Source organism: Chaetura pelagica, unplaced genomic scaffold (genome assembly GCF_000747805.2).
Source record: "Chaetura pelagica isolate M959 unplaced genomic scaffold, ChaPel_1.0 scaffold275, whole genome shotgun sequence".
In the NCBI taxonomy this organism is placed as follows: domain Eukaryota; kingdom Metazoa; phylum Chordata; class Aves; order Apodiformes; family Apodidae; genus Chaetura; species Chaetura pelagica.
Window position 1 is genome coordinate 1,935,853 of NW_009953486.1, and position 21,303 is coordinate 1,957,155.

Sequence of the window (21,303 nt, forward strand, 5' to 3'; positions counted from 1 at the left end):
GGAGATATAAATCTCCCACTTACCCTTTTGTGAAGTCCAAATTTCTGGTTTAGGCACAAAACGCATTTTCATTTAGATACTTATAAAACTGGGGGAAAAAAAGAAATACAAATGGAGAATTTAGAAATATGATTCTTTTTTATGAAAATGAATGGTGCATTTCCAGACTTTCAGCTCACTGAAGCCTCAAGGATTAATATATATATATATTTTTTTCTTGTGCAGAATAGAAAAATCTTTATGATTGTTACAGGATAGGGAAAAATAAAATCTTGCTCCCTTTGACTGCTAATAAGACACAAAAATAAACCCTCACTTTCCAAGACTCCCTGCTTATTCTGTATTTAGGGTTTTTCTCCTGTCTCCTCCCCTTCTCCTCATCACTAATATTCCTATAAAAATGCTAAGTGTTTCACAAAGGCAGAAATGAGATGCACCTTCTACATACACAACATCTTTGCAGCTTGAGGCAAAGCAGTGTTTGCAGATCTAAAGCTCTGCTAATGAGAGCAACCTTGTGCTTAGTGGGAATGTTAATCAATTAGACATGCAGAGCATTAATGATGTTTCTTTTGCTTAATTAGATTAGCAAAACACGACTACAGCCACTTTCTCCCCCCCCACCTCCTGCCATCTCTCCAGCTCCTGCCTCCCAAGGATCATCCCCCATCTGGCTCTGGGGTGCTCCCGAGGGGTGTGTTTCCCCAGGCACCCCAGGGTGGAGAGCAGCTGGGTTGTGCCTCTGCTCACAGCCCCCTGTGCCCACCCTAGGGACAGGAAAGAGGATGTTGTGGGAATGCTGTGGGAAGCTTTCAAGTTCTCCTTCCAGCTGTTCAATTCTGGAGGCTGAAGGCAGAGTCTGCCCTGGGCTGCAGCAGGGACCCCTCTAAACCCCAGCACCCCCTGAGCTGGAGCACATGAAGTGAATCTTGAGAACCAGATGCTCTCCTGCTTGTAGAATGTTCACAGGATTCATGAGGAATGTAAAACCCAACTGGGCATTCCCATGAGCCATCCCATGCAGAGCTACCAAGATCTCCAGGATAATGATAATGATAGAGCTAAGGAAAAATGACACGAGGCTTATCTGTAAGAGAAGAAGAGCTTCCTCTGATTCAGAGCAAGGTAAGAAGCAGATAAGATACCAGAAATGCTCACAAGTCCAGAATAATGATCTACAAAATGTGGGATCCCTGGAAAACACTGATAAACTGTCCTGAGGCTTCATCAGTTTTCTTCCTGTTTGTCTGATTTGCAGACACAGGTAACACACTCAGCTCCACGAGCAGAGAGAAAATTAAAGAAACACAATGCAATGTTTTTATGTGGGAATATTCCTAATGAAGTGTTAAAAGGATTGCACAAACTAAATAATTTTCCCAGCTTGCTGGTTGGGAATTGTAGATTATCATGTGGAAAAAAAACAACATGAAAACAAACCCAACCAACAACAACAAAAAAACATGACAACAACAACAAAGGAAAAGAAACTTTTTACATGTTGTTAAAGACAAATTAACCCCACATCAGAAAGCCTCAGGTCAGGTTTCTTCAGCAGCTTGGGCTGATTCTCAGGAGAAGCCTATACAGGGAGCAACAAGTCTTTAAAAAGGCAGTTAGATGGACAACCCCTCATTGACTGACTGATGCAAAAAGGCACAAACATAATGGTCCCCAACAACCTTTTGCTCTGAGCCCAGACCTTCAGCATCACTCACCCCATTTCCAGGCAATGCCAGCTCTCCCCTAGCAAAGGCAAAGGGCACAACTTCACCTGACCCACCTGAGTGCTGCCTCCAGCACAGTGAGTGCCACCACCTGCACTTGGGCAGCCAAGGGCCCACTGCTCAGTGAAGTTAATTGCCCACCCAAGTTAAATTAATAATCCACCTTTTTTTGATTCGTCCAGGTCGACCCTATTGCCATTTTCCCCCAGAGTAAAACCAAAATTAGTGCCTGCATCTCCCAAGGCAAATCCACTGTCAGCTCATCCTTAGGAATCAAGGCATGCAAAGATGATGGGTAATTTACGTTCCTATTTAAAATATTTTTCATAGATATTGCTAAGGTGACAGCCAGTGGGCTGATCTGATCTGTAATGCCATAAAGGCTCAGATACCTCATGATTTTTAATTCTTACCTCTGTGAGGTGGAAGGTTTAGCTGTGATTTCATCAGCTTTCAAAACGCTGCCCCACTCAGAACAGATCTTGTATTTTAAAGCCAGATTGATGGAATAGTAAGAGATCACAATTTTCATATTAGTTTGAACCTGGGCACATTAGTATCTTGAACATTCATGTCGAGAGTTACAGTTTCTATAGTTACTAGTGCATTAGTGTTTCACTGAACTACTGCAATATTCATTTTATAGTAGCTCTTCTTCCTCCTTACTAGAGGGTAAGTCTGTAATGAGAGTTTTTTGTGAACTCATCCCATTGTAAATAATTTTAGGAGGTTTCTCAGGTCCCTGTATTAACTGACAGAGTGTTACCTGGTAATGAAGCAGGCAGGATGTAACATTAATGAAATTCTTAATTTAACATGAGATTTATTCTTCTATGTGTCTCTAGGAAATTGGATGGAGGGTCCCTGGCTGGGAAAGAAACACTGTGCCTCATCTCAAGGAGCAGAATGGTCTCATTTTCATCCTCTAAAATTGGTTTGCACAGGTCATTATGAAAACTTGAGGGAATAAAAGAAAATTTTTGGCATTTATTTGGTCTTATGTGAGGGGAGAGAAGATGAACTGTTCCCCACACTATTCCAGAGGAAATTTTGGCCACTGAAAATGCCAGCACATTCTGCTCCACTGAATTCCCTTGAGCTGCTGGATAGAAATCCAGTGCCATTCCTGCAGCAGAGTCACAGCCACCCCACAAACCTCCTGACCGCATTTGCTGAGTTGTGTCTTAGTATAAGTTTCCTTTAATCTGCCACTCCTCTTTGGTGCTGTTTGGTTTTAAAGCAAGCAAGAAAAATTGATAATTACAAACCTGATCCAGAGTCCACTGGGTTCAGTAAGTAGTTTTCCACTGTATGGAGCTGGACCAGAGCACCCTGGGGTTGTTGCTGTGCTTCAAAAGAAGCATCCTTTGTAACTGTAGGAAAGCACAGGTAGGTTTCTCTGCACAGCAAAACCAAACAAGGGTCTCCTGTGGAGTTGTACAGATTTCATCTTCTTGTAATTGAATTATTTTCTCACTTCTGTTCCTTACTCTGTGTTGATTAGTTGACTTTAGCCAATTCCATTTCTTTCCTAAGAGAAGACTCAGACCTGAGAAGTCCAATGTGGCTTGGGCAGAATAACACTGCTTGGTCTTGGCTGGTGAAGGAAAAATTTGAAGTCACCCATGAATCCCTTCTTGCACAGTCCAGATTGCACTGGTGCTGCATGTGCCCCTCTGCCAGCCTGTGGCAAGGCAGGGATGTCTCACTGCTCCCCTGTCACTGCCTTTACTGCCCTTTATGGTCAGTTCTTAGCTCTTTGCTAGTTGTGTTTTCCAAAAAACCCAGCAGCTCCACCACCCGAAGCTTCATCAGTGAAGGGGAAGGAGCTGCACAGCTCCAGCCTCCAACCCAGGACATGCCCCAGCACTGGGGAGGGGGGAGGCTGGTACCTGTTTAGCCAGCCCTTCACCCCAAAAAGCCATCCTTGCTTTGCACTTCCAGCCTAGTGACAACACAGCAACAGCCACACACGAAGGTGAAGGGTGACCAGCACAGGTTGCCCTCCCAGAAGAGGTAGATAGTCTTAGGGTTAAAGGCAGAGGTGAGTCTGGATGCAGTGCAGAGGGGGGAGGGTGTTGCTTCGGGAGGTGGAGTTGTGGGATTTCTCTTCCCCTCACTCAGAGCAAGTGAAAGGCTCAGGCTGAGAGTGACACTAATGAGCACATTTGGGAGAAGAAAATGAAGAAGGGACATTATATAGAGAGAAACTGCCTTTTGGCTGGCAGCTCAGGGCTCTCCAACCCTGCCTGGGAAGGGAAAGCTCTGAATAAGAATGTATCAACTTTTGTAACAGTCCAGCTGGTCTGTTCAGACCCTCCCAGGCCATCTCACCTGGTTACAAATGGTACCTGCTTTCCCCAGAGAGATCTGTTCCTGAACGCTAAAAGTTTACCCTGGACCTTATTTGGACCCTCTAAAACATATTGCTGGGCTGCAATAGCTGCCCTGCTTTTGTCCTTCCTACCGACCCCCGAGCCCCTGTTTCCAGCCCCGCCAGGGTCGCCACCCTCCCCACTCCCCGTCCCGCCGGCTCCGTTGGCATCTAATGGTACCGGGGCCCGTGGGTGATCCCTTATCTCCCAAGCAAGGAAGGGAAGGAAGGGAAGGTGAGGGGGTGAGGAGGCACCGCGGCTCTGCTGCTCACCCAGGTGAGGACCTGAGGCTCTGGCAGCACAGAAAGGGATAGGGAGCCCCTCAAACCCATCCTTGGGTCATGGAATCGGTTTGGGTTGGAAAAGACCTTTAAGATCAAGTCCAACAGTTAAGCCAGCACTGCCGAGGTCACCACTAAACAGTCTCCCTCAGCACCACATCTAGGGGCCTTTAAGTGCCTTCAGGGATGGTTACCACACCAGTGCCCTGGGCAGCCTGTGTCAGGGCCTGACAACCCCTTCAGTAAAGAGTTTTTTTCCCTACTATCTGACCTAAGCCTCCCCTGGCACAACTTGAGTTCATTTCCCTTTGCTCTGTTGCTTTTTACTTGGGTGAAGAGACCAATACCCCCTCACCACAGCCTCCCTCAAACTCAGGCTCTTCAGTTGACAAAAACAACTCAGTGACTGCCTGGGGTTTTGTCATATATATATATATATATAAAAATAACATTCAGCTCTTTCTGCTTGAACTCCCTGCTGGGGGCTTGTTTGTTTTACTTCCATGTTGCTTTTCCTCAATACCAACCCCTGTTTGTTTGTATTCTTTCCCACCATGAATCAACCCTTAACAAACCCTACATGACACAGGACTGTGACCTCCTTTATGCAGCCTAGGTCCGAGGGAAGCTCAATGGCTTTAACAGGGTTGGCCTGTTGATTAAGGAGGACAGCAAAGGTATTGCCTTCTTGTTGTTTCTCCCCAGCAACCAAAAATCTCATTTTGCCTTCAAAAACAATTATTCTCTGTCTCAGGAGGAGCGGATGAGTCAGTAGGAGCCAGCAGCCCACACTGTGTCAGTATCACCTTCTGTCCTACCAGAGATGCTGCCTGCAGCTCCTGTAGCCATGAAGTTCTTTGTTGATACTATGATTCAAGAACAAACCTAAAACCCAACTCTCTTCCTTGGAGACACCAAGATGACCTGCTATGAAGCCTGGACCCCCACAGGGTGGCCCTCACCCTGTTAGCAAGAGGTTCTGTGGCACCATCTTCCCAGACAACGCGGATCCCCTGCCAAGAACAGTGGCTGGGAAAGGGTGACAACAAACAAAAAAACCCACAAACACAAGTACCTGTGAAATACTGATTATATTTCTACACTTTTATAGCAATATAATACTTCATATGAGACTGAGAAACATACTTTCAAATATTTTAAGTTACCTGTACACCTACCTAACCTGCTTATGGCACAGGAAATCCTTGTTGCTGCTTATTGAAATCCATGACTTACCAGTCCCACAGCAACATAATAAACACCCACAATCCCATGAGCTTATCTTTTGCTCTGGAAACAACACACTCAGATAAAGCTAGTTTTATAAACACTAGAATTGCCTTGCAATATCCATATATATTAAGAAAAACATCTAGCTTTCATAAATACGCCATACATAAAATATGTTCCCAAAATACATTCATGCATTTTCCCCACTGAAGATCCCTGCTCGTACCCAAAGTATCTGGAAGCTGGGAAAGGCAGTTGTTGGGCAAGGCCTGGAGAAAGACTGGTGTTTTCAGGTGGCTCCAAACCCAGGTGGAGGCTGTGAAGAAGCCTTTGGTGTTGGAGTTCATTTCTGCATCAGTGGGTCTAATCCTGCCTCCCTGGAAAAAAGAGGGGTCTCCTGCAGGCTGTGCCCCATCAAAGCTGCACCAGCTGCCAGTGTTCAAGCACCAAAAAGTCACCCTGACCATTTCTAATTTTTCCAGCAGTCACTGGAGGTGCTCAAGTCTCTCCCAGCACTTGACAGAGGCCAAGAAACAAGAGCTTTGGAAGTGGAAATATCACTACCAGACTTTGGTGGAAGGGAATCTGTGAATTGAAGAAGGTCCTTTCTTGACTGCCACAGACCTAAAGATTGACCACATTCCCAGCACCACCATCCCTGTCTGCAACAGGAATGACTTTGCCCCTGCTCTGAGAATCAGTTCTTTGCTAACAAAGGAAACAAATGTCCATCCTGTGTCCATTTATGAACACATAACCACACAAAATATACAAAAATATCTACAAAGTAATTCTAATTAGCATCTGGCACACAAGAAGTGCCAGTTTTGCAGCTCAATAATGTAGGTCCCGTCCCCAAGAACATGGTTTATCCAGTGTAGGACTCCAGGGGCCAGTCACAGCCTCCCCAGAGCCATACCTGGCTAGCGTGGCTGTGCAAACACAGGCAAACTAAGCACTAACCTCACCTGATCTGGGTTGAGAGGGAAGCCAGACATACCTGCCCAAATTCCACGTTTTCCCCTCAGAAAGGTCCTGGTCAATAATGCAAGTGCACATTCAAAGGTCATTTTGGGGATGCTGCCCTCTCCATGTGCAAACAGGCCAGCAACCAGACAGCACCCTCTTTCCACAGGATGTCAGTCTTTAGGAAAAGCAATCCCCTAAGCCAGTGGTCTAGAGACAAATGAAATTCAGCCTGACATTTCTCATCAACCCAAGCTTTGTCTTTCCAGAGGGACCAAAGAGAAGCATTGCATAGATCTGTACCTCATGTCTTCCCACACCCAACAAACAGCAAGAAATCAGTTCAAGTTTTGCACAGGATGTTACAAAAGGTATTGTTAAACAACACAAGAAAAAATAAGTGAAGTGTCACCACGGTGTAAACTGTGCAAGGAAGTGAGGCAGTGAAGGTACAGAGCTCGGCAGCCCCAGGGCTGCCTGGCTGCCTGTAGTGTACTGAGAAATTTGCCAGGCAAATCTCATCTCAAACCTGCCTCCCATTGCACAGTCACATGGATTTGCATAATTAGATAACTTGCTCCTGAACAAAAGGAGCAATGCTGCGTGTCACAGGAAGAAGGAGGACACTGTTGGGGCCATCCACTTTGCATACAGTAATTTAAGAGCCAGTTGTCCCCTTTGCAACACAGGCTGCAGGGCAGCAGGGCTCTGTCCAGGCTTGGGAAGTCTCAACAGAAGTTTTGCTACAGTTGGCTCTACAATTAAGATATTAGGGACCAGATCTTCTGGTGATTTACACTCCCCATGCTCCATTGGAGTTACTGGTGCATATTTCCACGAGTGGAGAATGTGGTCCTTGCTTGTCACAGACATAGAATAAAGCTAGAGTAGCCCTTTCTTTAAATTAAATAAAATAACTGCTTATGGCATCAACACACATTTTTAAATGTGCTTCTGCTGTTAAGAAAATAGCAAGCACACCAGTGGTTAATTAAATTACTTCTCCTGAATTAAAAAAAAAAGTGATTAGTATTACTATTAATTTAACCCCCCTCGGGGCTGCATAACATCTTCCCATTGAATATTAAAGACTGAAAAAGTCACTTCCAGGTGCACAGAGCTATACATCCTCTTCAACAGGCAGTGAAGGTTTGTGTTCCCGGAGGCCACAGTTGCCATTTTCAGACACATCTGAGCTGCCTGGAGCCGACTCCGCTGGTGGGGGTTTGTAGAGTAAACAGGCAACTACAAAGAAGGTTGTCCCAAGAACCTGCAGCCACCAAGACATCCTGTTACTCTCTGCTCCCCCCAAAACCAGGCACCCAGCCCTCACTTGGGATGAGATCTGCTGACCAAGCTTTGAGGAGATGATGCAGACCAGATGCAGACCAGCTGGGCAGCAGACCAGCTCACAGAGCTGAAGTGGGTAAACATCTGAATTTAGCCATCCCGTAGCAATGGGACAGTGAGAATCTGCAAAGCTGCTCAGTCCCAGATGGATGCCTGGAGCACAGCAACCTGCAGACTGACACTGCCCCAGCCACTTGCTGGAAGGCTTTTGAAAGCCTCTTTATCACAACAATTGCTAAACACTGCTATCCAGGGCAAGTGGATTTGGGAGCAGTCAAAATTATGCAGGAACAGTCAAAACTATGGTTTTCAGCTAATAAGTAAGAAATATACAGCTTAGCTCTCTTATTTTCTAGCAGTGACTGGGGACCAGTTATTTACAGCCTGCCCAGGATGCCACCCCTCTCTCTCACTAACATGCTGCAGTTCTGTATTTTACTCCATTTCTAGCAAAAATTCCCTTTGCTAACTGCTGGGAGGAGATATTTGATATGGTGCAGCAGGAGCTGGAAGCCTAGGAAGTCACGGCAGTTTAAGAGAATGGTGGTGCCTGGAGCACCATCACCTGGCAAGAAGCAAACGGAGCTTTTGCCTTCCCTGAGAACATTTCTTGTGTGAAGGTCTAATCTGGGCCGGGGGTCAGGACAACCCAATTTTGTAAAATTCTCTCCCAGTGTCTCCTAAAGACCTGCTTGTTTTATCAGAGAGTGAAGTTATGAGGCAGCATCACCTTGTAGACCAGGCCAGCGATGAGGGTATAGCGGCTCATGGCTGAGTTCTGGTAGACGTAGCATGAACCTTGCTCACCACACTGGTCCTGCCAGAGCAGGCAGGATTTATCAATCATGGACCCGAAGGCAATGGGGCCAGGGATGCCTCCTGTGGAAAGAGAGAGAGGACCTTCACTTTAGGCAGAGCTGAGGCACCAGCGTTTTAAGACATGAAGTGCTTGCAGAAAGCATCAGTCTCTGCTGCAACCCCTACAGCTGTAGGTATCCCAAATACACTGACATTCAAGATCTGAGATTTCAGAGGGTCTTCTCACCATCCTGACCTACATGTTGCACAGGAGACAAGAGACAAACACAGGAACCTCAATGTCTCTGCTCCTTTTTTTTTCTTAAAATAAGGACAGGTTGCTCAGACTCAGCTCTTCAGCTCCACCTGTGAGATGTTACAGGATCCTTCAGTTTGCCATCACATACAAAGGGAATTAGGTTTTTCTGAATAATAGCAAAAAAGAGAAAACATCCTCCTTCCAGCAACATGTCCTCTACCCCCTTTTTTTGCAACCTGTGTTTTGTCATGTTATGCCTAGGTAACAGCTTGGCACACACTCCACATGGCCCACAGACCCCATGGATGCTCAGGTTCTCCCTGTTCCATACCTAGTGTTCGTACCACGATCCACTGGATCCCAAGTGCAAATGACCTCTGCCTGTCAGAGACACACCTGGGGAACAAAAGGGGTCTGTTTAAAAATGCTGCCAGGCTGCATGGCACCTCCCTGCCCTGTGACACCATGCACTCAGGTCCAGCATGCTTGTGTCCTCCACCCCCTCTGGAGATTGAGGTTCACCCCAGTGCAACACCCCTCCACCACCGCTGCAAACTGGGACACACATGTGGGTGCCCAGTGTCAGAAAACAAGGGTGTCAATGCTAAAATTTGCTTTCCCAGCTAGACAGGGAATTTATCAGAATGTCTCCAGGCTGCCAGTAGTGAGGTGCTTCCCATCACACCTTCCTCATGGCTTGAGCCAGGAGGATAAAGAGGAAAGGTGAATTCTTGTAGAGACAAGGTCATCCTGTGCTTACCGCAGAGTGGCGGTCAGGGCAGGAATACTGCTCAGGAAGGTGAAGAGAATCACCACAAACATGAAGAACAGGAGCAGGGGCCTTTTCTCACATGAGGAGGTGCATTTCCCTGCCTCTGCATTGCCGGGGCCAGGCAGGAAGGTTTTCTCAATACAGCTACACTCATGATAGACCTGGGAAAGAAAGGTCAGTGGGTGGTTTGCCAAGCAGTGATAGCCAAAGCTTTAAAAAACAAAAGTCAGGGAGGACAGAATCCAGCTGGTTTACACATCTGGAGTGAAGCAGTAATCAAGCTGCATTCTTGACACACCTCTGTTTTAAAACAGGTTGTTAAATAAGGGAAATTAACTTTGCCAGGCAGCCCTTGAACACTGAATGTCATTGTTACCCTTCTTGGGCCTTTGCCTGTCAATATGAGCAACATGCTGGAAGGATGAGGAGGTGCATCATTTTCATTCAAGGCCCACAACAAGATTTGGGACAGGAATTAGGTGCCTACCAAGCTCCCTGCCTGCCTGGGAGATTTAACATGGATTTCAGGGCAGTTTGACCTGGAGTGAGGCAAAACTGGTTGAACACATGAAGGATACAAACCAGCATGACCTGAGAGCATCCATCCTGCACTGGCTTTTCCACTGCTTTGCAAACCTGGGGACACTTTTGCAGAGCCAGCCAAATCAGTCCAAAGGTGTGCCACCACCCTGCAAGTACACAGTGCTTTCAGACATACCTTCTTGCCATTCTTGAGGTTTTCAGATACTTTTTTGCACCCAGCATGGCAGGGGGAGTAATACATAATGCCATCTCTCCCACAGACAGGGCTGTAGGTCTCCTGGCGACAGCCACACTCAGCGTTGCAGGCTGCTGTCAGGTTTAGGTGGCCACCAGGCAAAGCACTAAGGGAAACACAGAAACAGTCAGTGGGGAGACACAGAACAGCATTTTTCAGGAGGAAGTGGGTAGAACAAGAGAAGGATAAAGGGAGATTGTAAGAGATGTGGTGGATCACCAGGTAGCATAAAGCCAGGCTTGGGAAGGGCTTCATCTCACCCAATTTTAACCATGAAGAGGAATTGTGCCCTGGATCTGCCTCTATGCCACAGCTAGCAAGGGAGTTTAAGTAACCAGCTCATAGGGACACACCTCCATTTGGAGAGGAGATTCCCTCTTTTAGCCCAGGGTATCCCACTGATAGAGATGGGGGACCTGTGAAGGAAACTGAAGAGCAGAGCATCTCACTCTAGTGCTACTGGTCTCCCTTCCCTCACTGAAGAGGAAACCTCTTCCACAAACTCTAACTAGATGCAAAAATTAGGACATCTATCCTCTGGATCTTACCCTCAGTGCCTGCCTTTAAGACTGACTGGACATGATTCCCAACACACTCACACCTGACTACCACTAGCACTGTGTATTTGGAGTTATTCTCCTATTCTGACCAGGGCCATGCAGCACAAGACAGATAGGATGGTTGTTCTTACCTTCCCTCATACATCTGGGTCACTCCTGCCATCGGCACATTAGGGCAGTGAATAAAAAAAATGAATATAGCCAGCAGGCTGGACACTGTGCAAAGTAAACACAACTTGATGATTCCTGAACATCGGAGTTTAAATTTATTCACAAGGAATCCTCCCAGGAATGTGCCTCCCCCTCCAGCTGGCACGACCAAATAACCTGAAAAAGAGGAGGGAAAAAACCCCAAACATGCAAGTTTAGAAATGTCAGCAAGGAGCTTTTGTGTCTAAATACATTAACTGCAGCCTGCCTGCATGAGAATAACCCCTCGTTTTGCTGCATGGCTTCTTGGTGGAAGTTCAGTGGACTTTGCTACAGTAGGTGGTCCTCCGTAACAGCTCAGGTATCATGGCACAAGCCTGGTAAGGCAGCTCTTCCTATCAAGAGATCTTAAAACTGACTCTGAGGGCCACATCGTGGGTACTGATGCTTGGACACCACTTCCTCAGCCTGCGATACGGCAGCTCAGCCAGGATCTCCCCACTTCTGGGATGCTGACAAATACATCCCCCAGTTCAGACATCCCTTGTTAGAGGCAACATTTAGTTAATGTTTCCTCATAATGGACTAGAAGGAACAGACTACAATTATTTTGCCTTCCTCTAGAGGGTAACAGCTGGCTACAAAAGTGACACATTTCCTCTTGATGTCAGTAGATACAGCTCTGAAAAAGCAGCTGGAATAGATGAGCTGATGGGAAACAATCCTGTCTAAGAGCTGAAGCAGATGACTGGTCTGTGAATGAACTGCAGAGCCTTCTTGTCTCCATTCTAAAGGAGCTACAGAGCTCTTGTCTTTGTAGGCAAAATAGGAAGACATTGCAAAAACCTGGTTTCCTTACCAAAAAAGGTAGCAGCCTCAGAGGCACTTAAACTGAACTGAGACTCCAGGAACTTGGGCCCAAATGTGGACATCCCAGCAATGAGGGTGGCTTCAGTTGCTCCCGCTAAGCAGAGGAAGATGAAGGTGGGGTTCTTCAGAAGCAGCAGTACTGATCTGGGAAAGGCAAACATACTGGAACTGAATCACTGTGGCACATTTTGATTTCAGGTCTGTCCCCTGTCTTCAAGTCAGAAGGGCCCTGTGCAAGAGGAGGCAGAATCCCATCATGCTGCTTCTTCCCAAAAAACAAAACCACAAAAGGGAGCTAATGGATTTTGAAGAGCAGTGAGCTTCTCCACTTAGACTTACTGAGTCCTACAAGCCAAGGAAGGATGCTGAGGGTACTCTCACCTCTCCTGATGTACCTGCAGTGAGATATCAGTGCTTTGTGGAGACAGTCTCCATTGTAGATGGAGGTCAACAAGTCTGCCTTCAAACTTTGCCTTTATATGTAATGTCTCTTATGCACCAATCTGCTCTGGCTCTTATTCCAATTGGTTGTTGTCCTGACTGTCTTCAAGCACCTAACACATGCTTAGAGAATAATCTGAGTATTTTCCATTCCTGGAAGGACACTACTCCTCACCAAATCTCCATCATTTCAAGGATTTATCAGTCCCTGATGGCTGTTATCTTGGGCTTCCCAAATCAACTGAGAGCAGGGAACAAAGCTGTGTTACATCCTCACATACACACGTGCTCCTCATGTGCACCCACCTCTTCCTGAGAATACCAATCTCTGATAACCCTGGATGTTTTGCAGCTCAGAGGAAATACCAAGCAAGCCTTTCTGTATGGAGGAAACACTTCCAAGACACCTTCTAGCCCACAGAAACCCATCTTTCTCCCACAATCTAAGCATAGTTTTACGTTAAGCTTAATGTATTTGCTCGACTTACACGTTTTAATTTCAAGCCAGCAGGATTTAGGAGAGAGCCACAGATATGCCTGAAAAATTGCCATGTGTCATTTATATGCAGAAAGATGATCCAGCAGTGATTCCATCTCTGAGACACAGAAACACCCTCGGGCACATGGGATGGTCTCAATTACCTCTCACTTGCTTGGATATTGGACTAAGAGGGTTCACACAACTTTCCACGAGGCGTTTTGTAATGAACTGGAAATTCTGCTACACGACTTTCCCCCAGACCAGTACCACAGTTCATCCCATTCCTGAGACAGGCACAAACCTGGGATCCTGCAGCAATGGCAGGGACAGGGATGCCGTGAGATGCTGGCTGAACTGAAAGGCACAGTCACTTCCCACCTACTGCTTTGGAGGAAATGTGACATCAGAGAAAACCAACTGTAGTACAAACAAGTGAGAGACGTGCTGAGACTCAGCACCAGATTTATGCAACTTTACCCACATAAAGTGAAGAATTTCTTTATACCATAAGAACAAGGAAGCCAAAAGACTGAAATACCACACATTCTTACACCTTGATTACAGGCGACTTTACACTAACAATTGCCTAGTTGTTGGGATTAGTTTAGTTTAATTAACTATTTTCCTGAAATGATCTTTTCAACTGTGCTTTGTTTGGAAGCACAAAATGTAATCTCTTAGTGAGAACACACTTGTGGCTGAGGCCACACAGTGCCTTCACCTTTTTAGAATTCAAGAGAGAAGAGAAGAGGAGTTGTCCTCTGGCACTAGTGTGACTTCATGCCTGTTGGCCAAAGCTCACAGGTAGGAAAATGAAGAGGGATTCCTTTCAGCTCTAAGAGTAAGGATTTACTCAGGCAATTTAATCTGTTTACAGACAGAAGACGTAGTTGTGAGGAGCTATGGTATATGCAAAGTCAACATGGACCTTTTTATTGCTACCAGAAGGACTGCAGTCACACCCAGAAAACACCTAACTCTTGAACAGTCTTGTCTGTTCTTAGTTCTGGCAGCCAAAGGGATTTCAGAAGGCTCAGTACTTCCAAGAGAAGAATCCCACCACCTATAAAAGCCTGATCCTGCAAGTCTTTACTGCTATGGGCACATATGGGTACTTTTTCCTCAGGTAATGGTCCTGCTGTGTAGGTTGGGACCACCTGTATCAGCAGAGCCTGCTCCTCTGAGGAACACCTACATGGCCAGGGTACTGTAACAGAGTATGACCACAAGCTAATGAGTCAGTAGTGGCAGACAGATATTTATGCAATCTTAAGAGCGTGTGAACAGGGACTCTTCCAGCACAAAGTGATCCCTGCTGTCACCACCACCAAGGGAACAGAGGGCAGTATGTATGTCCTGCAGGAATGTAAACCCACCTGCCTTTACAACACACAGAAGCTGTGGAAAAACTGTGAGACAAACAAAAGCCTCATCCTTCCACCTAATCTGAGAGGGATGAGTGAAATATTGGCCATAGCTTCTCATGTTGAAGATCAGACCTTGACAGTGAGTGATTTTCACAAACACTGTCCCACAGCTCACTGGGCCAAAGCCTCCTCTCCTGGCACAGCTCTGTGTGTCTTCTGTTGGAATCCCTCTGTGCTAACAGCAGGGAGTATTTCATGAGAGCAATCCTACAGAACTAGAGAAAGGAAAAGGCTATTTTATCAGGCCTTTTCAACTGAAGAATTAGACAGAAGTCTTTTCATGGCAGAGGATTAAGCTGTACAACCTGCATCCCTGCAAGCTCCTGCTCTTCAGCAGCACCGTGAATACAGCAATTCATTAAGCTCACTTAGAAAGGACCTGACACCATGGAATAGTATTTTATTTCATCAGTATTTCTGTTTCTCTTTGTGAAACTCCTACTGTCTGTACTGCAACAAAATGTGCAGTGCCTAATCCCTTACTAAAACAAAAGCAAGAGTGTCCTTTGGCCTTGCTCTCCAGCCTGGTCCATGTGTCCCCAGGAGCTGCACACACAGATGTGATCTTCTCTTTAATGCAAGTTTCCAGAATAGAAACCCTTTAAGGCACTTCCCTTTTACTAATCAAAAGCAGGGAACACAAAAGTCTGTTGGGTTTTTGCTTTCAAACGAAAGCCACACTAAGGTCTGGACTGATCTGAATTGCTTGATACCAGTTGTTCACCTTCAGATGTTTGTTCTTCAGGAGCAAGTTGTGAGAGAAGATGCTCCTGGGGAAGGATTGCCTCTGTACCTGTCACTCTGGCAGCCTTCACCAAGGAACAGTGGGAGTTTTGTTCCAGATCAGCAAGAAAAGCAAGAAAAGCACCAGCCACTGAATTTCACCCCTCTCTACTGCCCTGTTTGTCTTGGTTTCAGTCATAGCCTCACCATTATTTAAATGCAGGTTTTGAATTCAATTTCCGTGCAGAGAATAAACCATGACCTCGGAAAATGGCACCCAGTCAAGAATGCCATTTAATAACAGTATTGAAATCTGCTCTATCTCATATTCTTCATAAAACTGCCTTAACCCCTGGTAAACTTCCTACCAAATCTCCAAGAAATTCAGACCAACGTGAGTTGACACAACACAGAGCAACTGCTGCTGAAAACTCCCAAACTGAGCACCTGCTTCACTCCTCCCCTGCCAGCACAAAGGCAAATTCCACATAGGAGGTTCAGGAGTAGTTGCTGGCAGCAGCCCAGGGTTTGGCAGCACTGAATGTTTACCTTTGCATGGAGCAGCCATCACACGAAGATGTAAACTCCTCCCAATAAACAGTGCTGGGAGAAATATGAAAAAGAAAACCCCCCTTATTGATGGCAAGCTCCCAAAGCAATTGTCATCCAGCCATCTTTGCAACATCCACAGCTTGCACAACAGCTAAAGCCAAGCTGCAAATAAGGCAGCACCTCTACCCTGCCTCCCTTGGAAACACAACTTAAAACAAACAAAAAAGAAATCATGAAAGATTTCAAAGATCCATACCAAATATTTCCAGGTGAAAAGAGCATATCTTGCTTTGGCCACCCACATGTTCCCACCCAGAATTCCTTTGAACCACTTCCTACCAAACCTCCCACACCACATTGCCCTGGGGTTACCCACGCTGCTGTGTCACTGCTTTGCTGGAGAGAGAAGAAGTAGTAACACATAATAGGTGGCTGGAAGATGCAAGGCAAAAGAAAAAAAAAAAAAAAGACAACTAAGAATAAAAGAGGAAGGGAACTGAAAGCTACAGTGCAGGATATCTTGTTCCCTGGATTTGGAATGGAGCTGTAAGAGTCTGGGTTCTGTTTCCTCTCTTTTCTCATGAAAAGGACAAAACAGATCTAACACAAACAAAAACAGAGGAAAGGAAAAGCCCCAAGGGGACAAAGAGGAGGAGATGTTGAATAACACCAAGCTGGTCCAGGTGAGGCCAGACATGAGCAGGCAGGAAGAAATAACGCTGCTGGGGAGAGGGAACGAGATGGCAACACCTGCGCATCTCCCATCGTCTCAAGGCTGGCGCCAGCCCTCTCCTGGTGCAACTCAGCACATTGCCTAGGGCTGCAGGTGGACTCCACACATGGATGTAAGACAAGGCCAGCACCTTGTCCCCTGCTCTACCACATGGTCCCCAGCACAACTACTAGTCCAGCCCAATTTCTGAGAGCTTCCAGATGCTGACAGGACCAGGTGCTTTGCAACCTTCTCAGCAAGAACGTGTCATTGCCAGGTTTGAGGATTGGCAAAACCTTTTAGCTGGTGTCACAAAAGACAAGCTCAGTCTGGGCCACTCCTCTTGCTTCTGGGGAGGGCTTCCTGAACCTCTGGGGGGTTTCTCACCGAGGTAGGTCTTTAACTGTTTTCCCAAAGTCAGGATCCGATGCTTTTTTGTGACTCCCGTCTTTTATCTGATGAGCCTCTGAGACCCTCATGACGATGTACCGCTGGGATCCTGGAAACAAGAGGCACATGGGAACAAAGAGCAACGTGAGACACAGGATGTGGATGCTACCAAAACGGTGGATTTGCAAGGGGAAAATGCAACATGACATCCTCCCTCCACCAGTGACTGCAAAGAAGGAGCAGGGAAACGGGCAGCTGGAAAGCCAAGGGGGTGAAATCCATGTAGGAATTACAGTTTAAGCACTGTAAGCTCTTGCTCTGCTCCTGTGCCCCCAGCTACAAACATGCACAAACATGCAAGCCTCAGGGCCAGCACGATTCCCACACAGCCCCAGCCCCAATTCCCTGGGACCACCTACCTGGGAGGCGCTGGGGATACCCCAGGATGGGGATGGAGATGAGGAGGGAGGCTGCTCCAGCCCCAAGGAAGCCGATCCACCAGGCCCCCACCCACAGCGTGTTCTCCGGGGTGATGTCAACCCTGCAAGAAATGAAGGCAAGAGGACACAAGAGAGAGACTGAGTGGGAAAGCTCAGCGTGCCTCTCACTGAAGCTGGGGGGCCCAGAGGACATGAGGGGAACATCAGTGAAGGAAATGAGGTCTGGCCTCTCCCATGGTGATCTGCTGGGGATGCCACATCCAACATCCCTCCTGGCACAGCAGGGCACTGCCTGCCCTACTGGAGAGCACAACACTCAATGAGCCTTTGAAACTACATGGTTTAATTCTGCTTTAATCTCTAGCTTGCACATTCATCTCTCCTCCTTTCATTTGCGCTTTGGGGTTGATATGATCCTTGTCCCTCCCCAGAGCTACTCTGTGCAAGAAAACAGGGGGAAATCATAGAATCACAGAATGGTTTGGGTTGGAAGGGACCTTAAAGATCACTTAGTTCTAACCCCTTGCCACGGGCTGAGACATTTCTCAGTAGACCAGGCTGCTCAAAGCTCTATCCAAATAACCCATTCCATCCCATGGAAACCAGCTCCCCCTTTTAAACCCATTCTTCTGCCAAAGAGCCTGCAAGGAGATAAGCATAAATTACACATACTCAGAAGTAAGGAGGGACTAAGCATCCTGGCTGGATTACCAGGACAAGCAGCACTAGCAGTAGCTTGGCCATATCAGGGAACTCATTCAAAAAATTCACCCGCTGCTTGTAGCCTCATTAGCACAGGCAGTGCAGTGGGAAGAAGGATTTAAGCTGGCAGATTTGTCAGCAATTTTCTTCCAGCAACAGCACTCATGCAAACCACCCTTCCAGCCTCAGCACCCCCACAGCAACACTGTTGAGCAGCACGGACACGTTTCCACCCAGCCACCAAGTCACTTCTGCAGATTACTATTGTTATTTTTTTTACCCCAATGGAAACATACAGCACAAAGGAAAAGGAACAAGATTATTTGTTAACAACTTACTCTCTGCCAATTTCAGTATAAATATTTAGAAACATTCCTCCTACCAGATAACCCGCTGCAGGCCCAAGGATTGCAGCAGTGTAGAAAACAGCTGAAAGGGAAAACAAACAGTGTCAGACAAATAACAAAGTTTCAGAGGCAGGGATGCTGCAGAGCACCACTGCCTGATTCCCTCCTGGATCTGGGATGCTCAGCCTCCTGCTGCCTCACACCCTTCTCCCCAGGCCAGTCCCAAGCCAAGACAGACAGCTTTAAGAAGACTTCATCTCACATGTCCCAGGGGAACTTTTGTATCCAACTTGGGAATTTTTGTAGCAAAACTGTGGGTCAGTGGAAAACCGTATTTGTGTAGCTACTGTTTTATCACTTAGCAGGGATGTAGATGACCCTGCTGTTACATCCCAACAGCCAATGTGCTGACTGTTGTCTCCCTGTGGACAATGTGCAACATCTACACTAAACATGGCACCACTGCCACTTATTTTGATTCGCTGCTGTGGAAAGATCATCGACTTATTGATGATCTCCTCTTCCAATATGGGAGACTGCTAAAATTTGACATTGCTGAAAGGTCAAGGTCAGGCCTTTTAGCAATGTCACCCAACAGGACTGTAAGTGTCTGGCAATGTAAGTAATCAGTGACAAAGAGCAGAGGAGCGAGCTGAGCCTCTTTCCCCAGTGAAGCCTGCCTGTGCTTTGCTCCAGCAATATCTGAGCATCCCAGTGACTGTCCCTGGCACTAAAGGGCTGATGTCTCCTTGCACAGATGGGGTATGGCCTTATGGTTGTTTGCCAGAGATGCTAATGCCACATAGGGGCTGGGGCACGTTCTCCCCAGCCTGGTCCTGGGCCTCCTGATCTGCAGGGCATGGGCTGCAGGAATGAAATACCCAGCTGCACTTACAGCTCCTGCCTGTAAATAATCAAAACCACCCCAACAGCTGCTGCTTCTCTCTGGTTGCCACCTCACTGGCCATCAGGAAGGAAAGCCTGGGAGCACCTCTGGTGAAACAGCTCAGTGTGGGCCATTGGGTGCCAAGGCAGAGGGACCAGCTCTCCCTCCCACCACCCAGCCCAGGGCCCCGAGCTGCCCTTCCAGCTCCACTCACCAATGTACACAGGGGAGTAGTTAGTCTTGACATTTTCATCTAAATAGGTGACACCGAGCGTGTAGAGCGGTGTGGCTCCCATCCCAGGCAGGAGCTGCCCCAGCATGAAGACAAACCTGTAGCCAGAGAGGCTGGAGCCAGCCTGGGCACAGGGCAGGCTCTGGTTGCCCCCACAGACCCCGACCTCCACCGCTGAACGAGCCTCGTACTGTCCCGTGGTGAAGTGGGGCAAGGCGAAGAGCAGGGAGCCCAAGCCCATGACCAGCACACCCCAACCCAGCCACCGTGGCTTGTGGCCGTTGCCCCCAAAGTAGCTAACGAAGGTCAGGCAGATGCAGGCAGCGATGTCGTAGGAGCTGGCGATCAGCCCGCTCTGGTAGCTGCGGAGGTCGAAGCGCCGCTCGATGGAGGTGATGACCGTGTTGATGAAGCCGTTCACCGTCATCCCTTGCAGGAAGGAGGCCACGCAGAGGAAGAACAAGATGCCCTTAGAATTGTTAAAGAGCTGTAAGCACCCAGGGGTGAACCCCCCCCAGCCACACACCAGGTCCTCCCCTTCGGCCGACACATATTTAATCCCTTGGCTGAACTGGGTGTCCTCCTCTGCCGGGCTGGTGGAGCAGAGGGGCTCAGCGCTGGAGCTGGAGGGGCTGGGCACGCTGGAGGACGTGGTGCCATTCCTCAGCAGGGTGCCACACACCTCCTGCCTGCTCGGGGGCTCAAAGGTGTGGCTGGGAGAAGGAGACGGGCGGGAGAAGTCGAGTGTCTGAGCAAAACAAAAGCCATTTTCTCCAGTTGAATTCTGGGGCATTGCCATGAACAGGAAGGCAGAGCTGAGCAGCAGGTCACGGTGGGGCTGGTGGCTGGGGTGGCTTCGTGGGGACTTGCTTATCCAGGAGATGCAATTTTTGGCACTTACATCAGCAGGGAAACAGGAAAGTTTCAAGCCAAGATCATTCTGATCTGTGAAGAGAGAATTTTTACACATACATTTATATAAAACCATGATCAAAACCATAAAATATTGTTCCCTTCCTTTTTTCTTTTAAGAAGTATTAGCAATCCACTGTGCAGCAGGCTGTGTGCCTCCCCATGGGGGTGTTGGTACCCCAGGTATTGGGGCACCACTAGTATTACAGAAAAAAACCCAAACCCCAAAGATTCCATTTATGAATGAAAAAAGAAAAAAGGCACCTCTGAAAGCAGCTGAACCCCTTATCCTTCCTCTTGAAGAGACCCTGCTTGGACACCAAACGCTCACTCTGCCACCCACAACCTTCCTCTCCTTCCCTTCAGAGGACAGCACCCACAGCCACAAGTTCCCCACTGCTGAAAGCCCTTTGGTCTCTCTTTCACACTCCGTCAATAACAGTTTATAATTATCCTGAAAACTTTCCACAGTCAGACTGACTTTATCCCAACCCCTCAGATCTGTTTACAACTATTCAGTAAAATCCTTTCTTTAACTAATTAGACTGCGTGCCATTTGAGAGTGAGCTGGAGGGCAGAGGCAGCTGACTCTAACCTGATTACTGATGCAGGCTGCCTTTTTTCAACTGGTTCCTGTGCATCTCAGCACCTGATCATGCTGGCAACCAAGAGTATTTTTTTTAAAAAAAACCTTGGCTGAACTATAAATATGAAAACTAGAAGGTTCTCCCTTGAATGCTGATCTTAAATGCACAACAAATGCTAGGCAAGAACTGGTTTGTTAGAGAGCATCTCCAAAGCATCCTGTATCTCCCAATATTTTTGGTCAATATCTGTTCAAGAGGTTTCTATAAAAACGTTCCACTTGAAATGACAATCAGCTTAATGGACAGAGAGCAGGAAAAACAGACACTTGTTTTTGCAACAAACTAAACCTTGCTC

General features: G+C 47.1%; 1 protein-coding gene across 1 annotated transcript; it reads right to left on the reverse strand.

Annotated features, from left to right (window-relative positions):
• Positions 1-7,699: 7,699 nt before the first annotated feature.
• Positions 7,700-20,248, reverse strand: SLCO4A1 (solute carrier organic anion transporter family, member 4A1). The gene is made up of 11 exons (XM_009998730.1): positions 19,432-20,248; positions 18,323-18,413; positions 17,262-17,383; positions 16,840-16,951; positions 12,106-12,260; positions 11,228-11,423; positions 10,477-10,642; positions 9,747-9,919; positions 9,318-9,382; positions 8,660-8,808; positions 7,700-7,849 (listed from the first exon to the last, which is right to left on the reverse strand). The coding sequence occupies exons 1-11, from the start codon at positions 20,246-20,248 to the stop codon at positions 7,700-7,702; spliced, it is 2,196 nt and encodes a 731-aa protein (XP_009997032.1).
• Between the last annotated feature and the right edge of the window lie 1,055 nt (positions 20,249-21,303).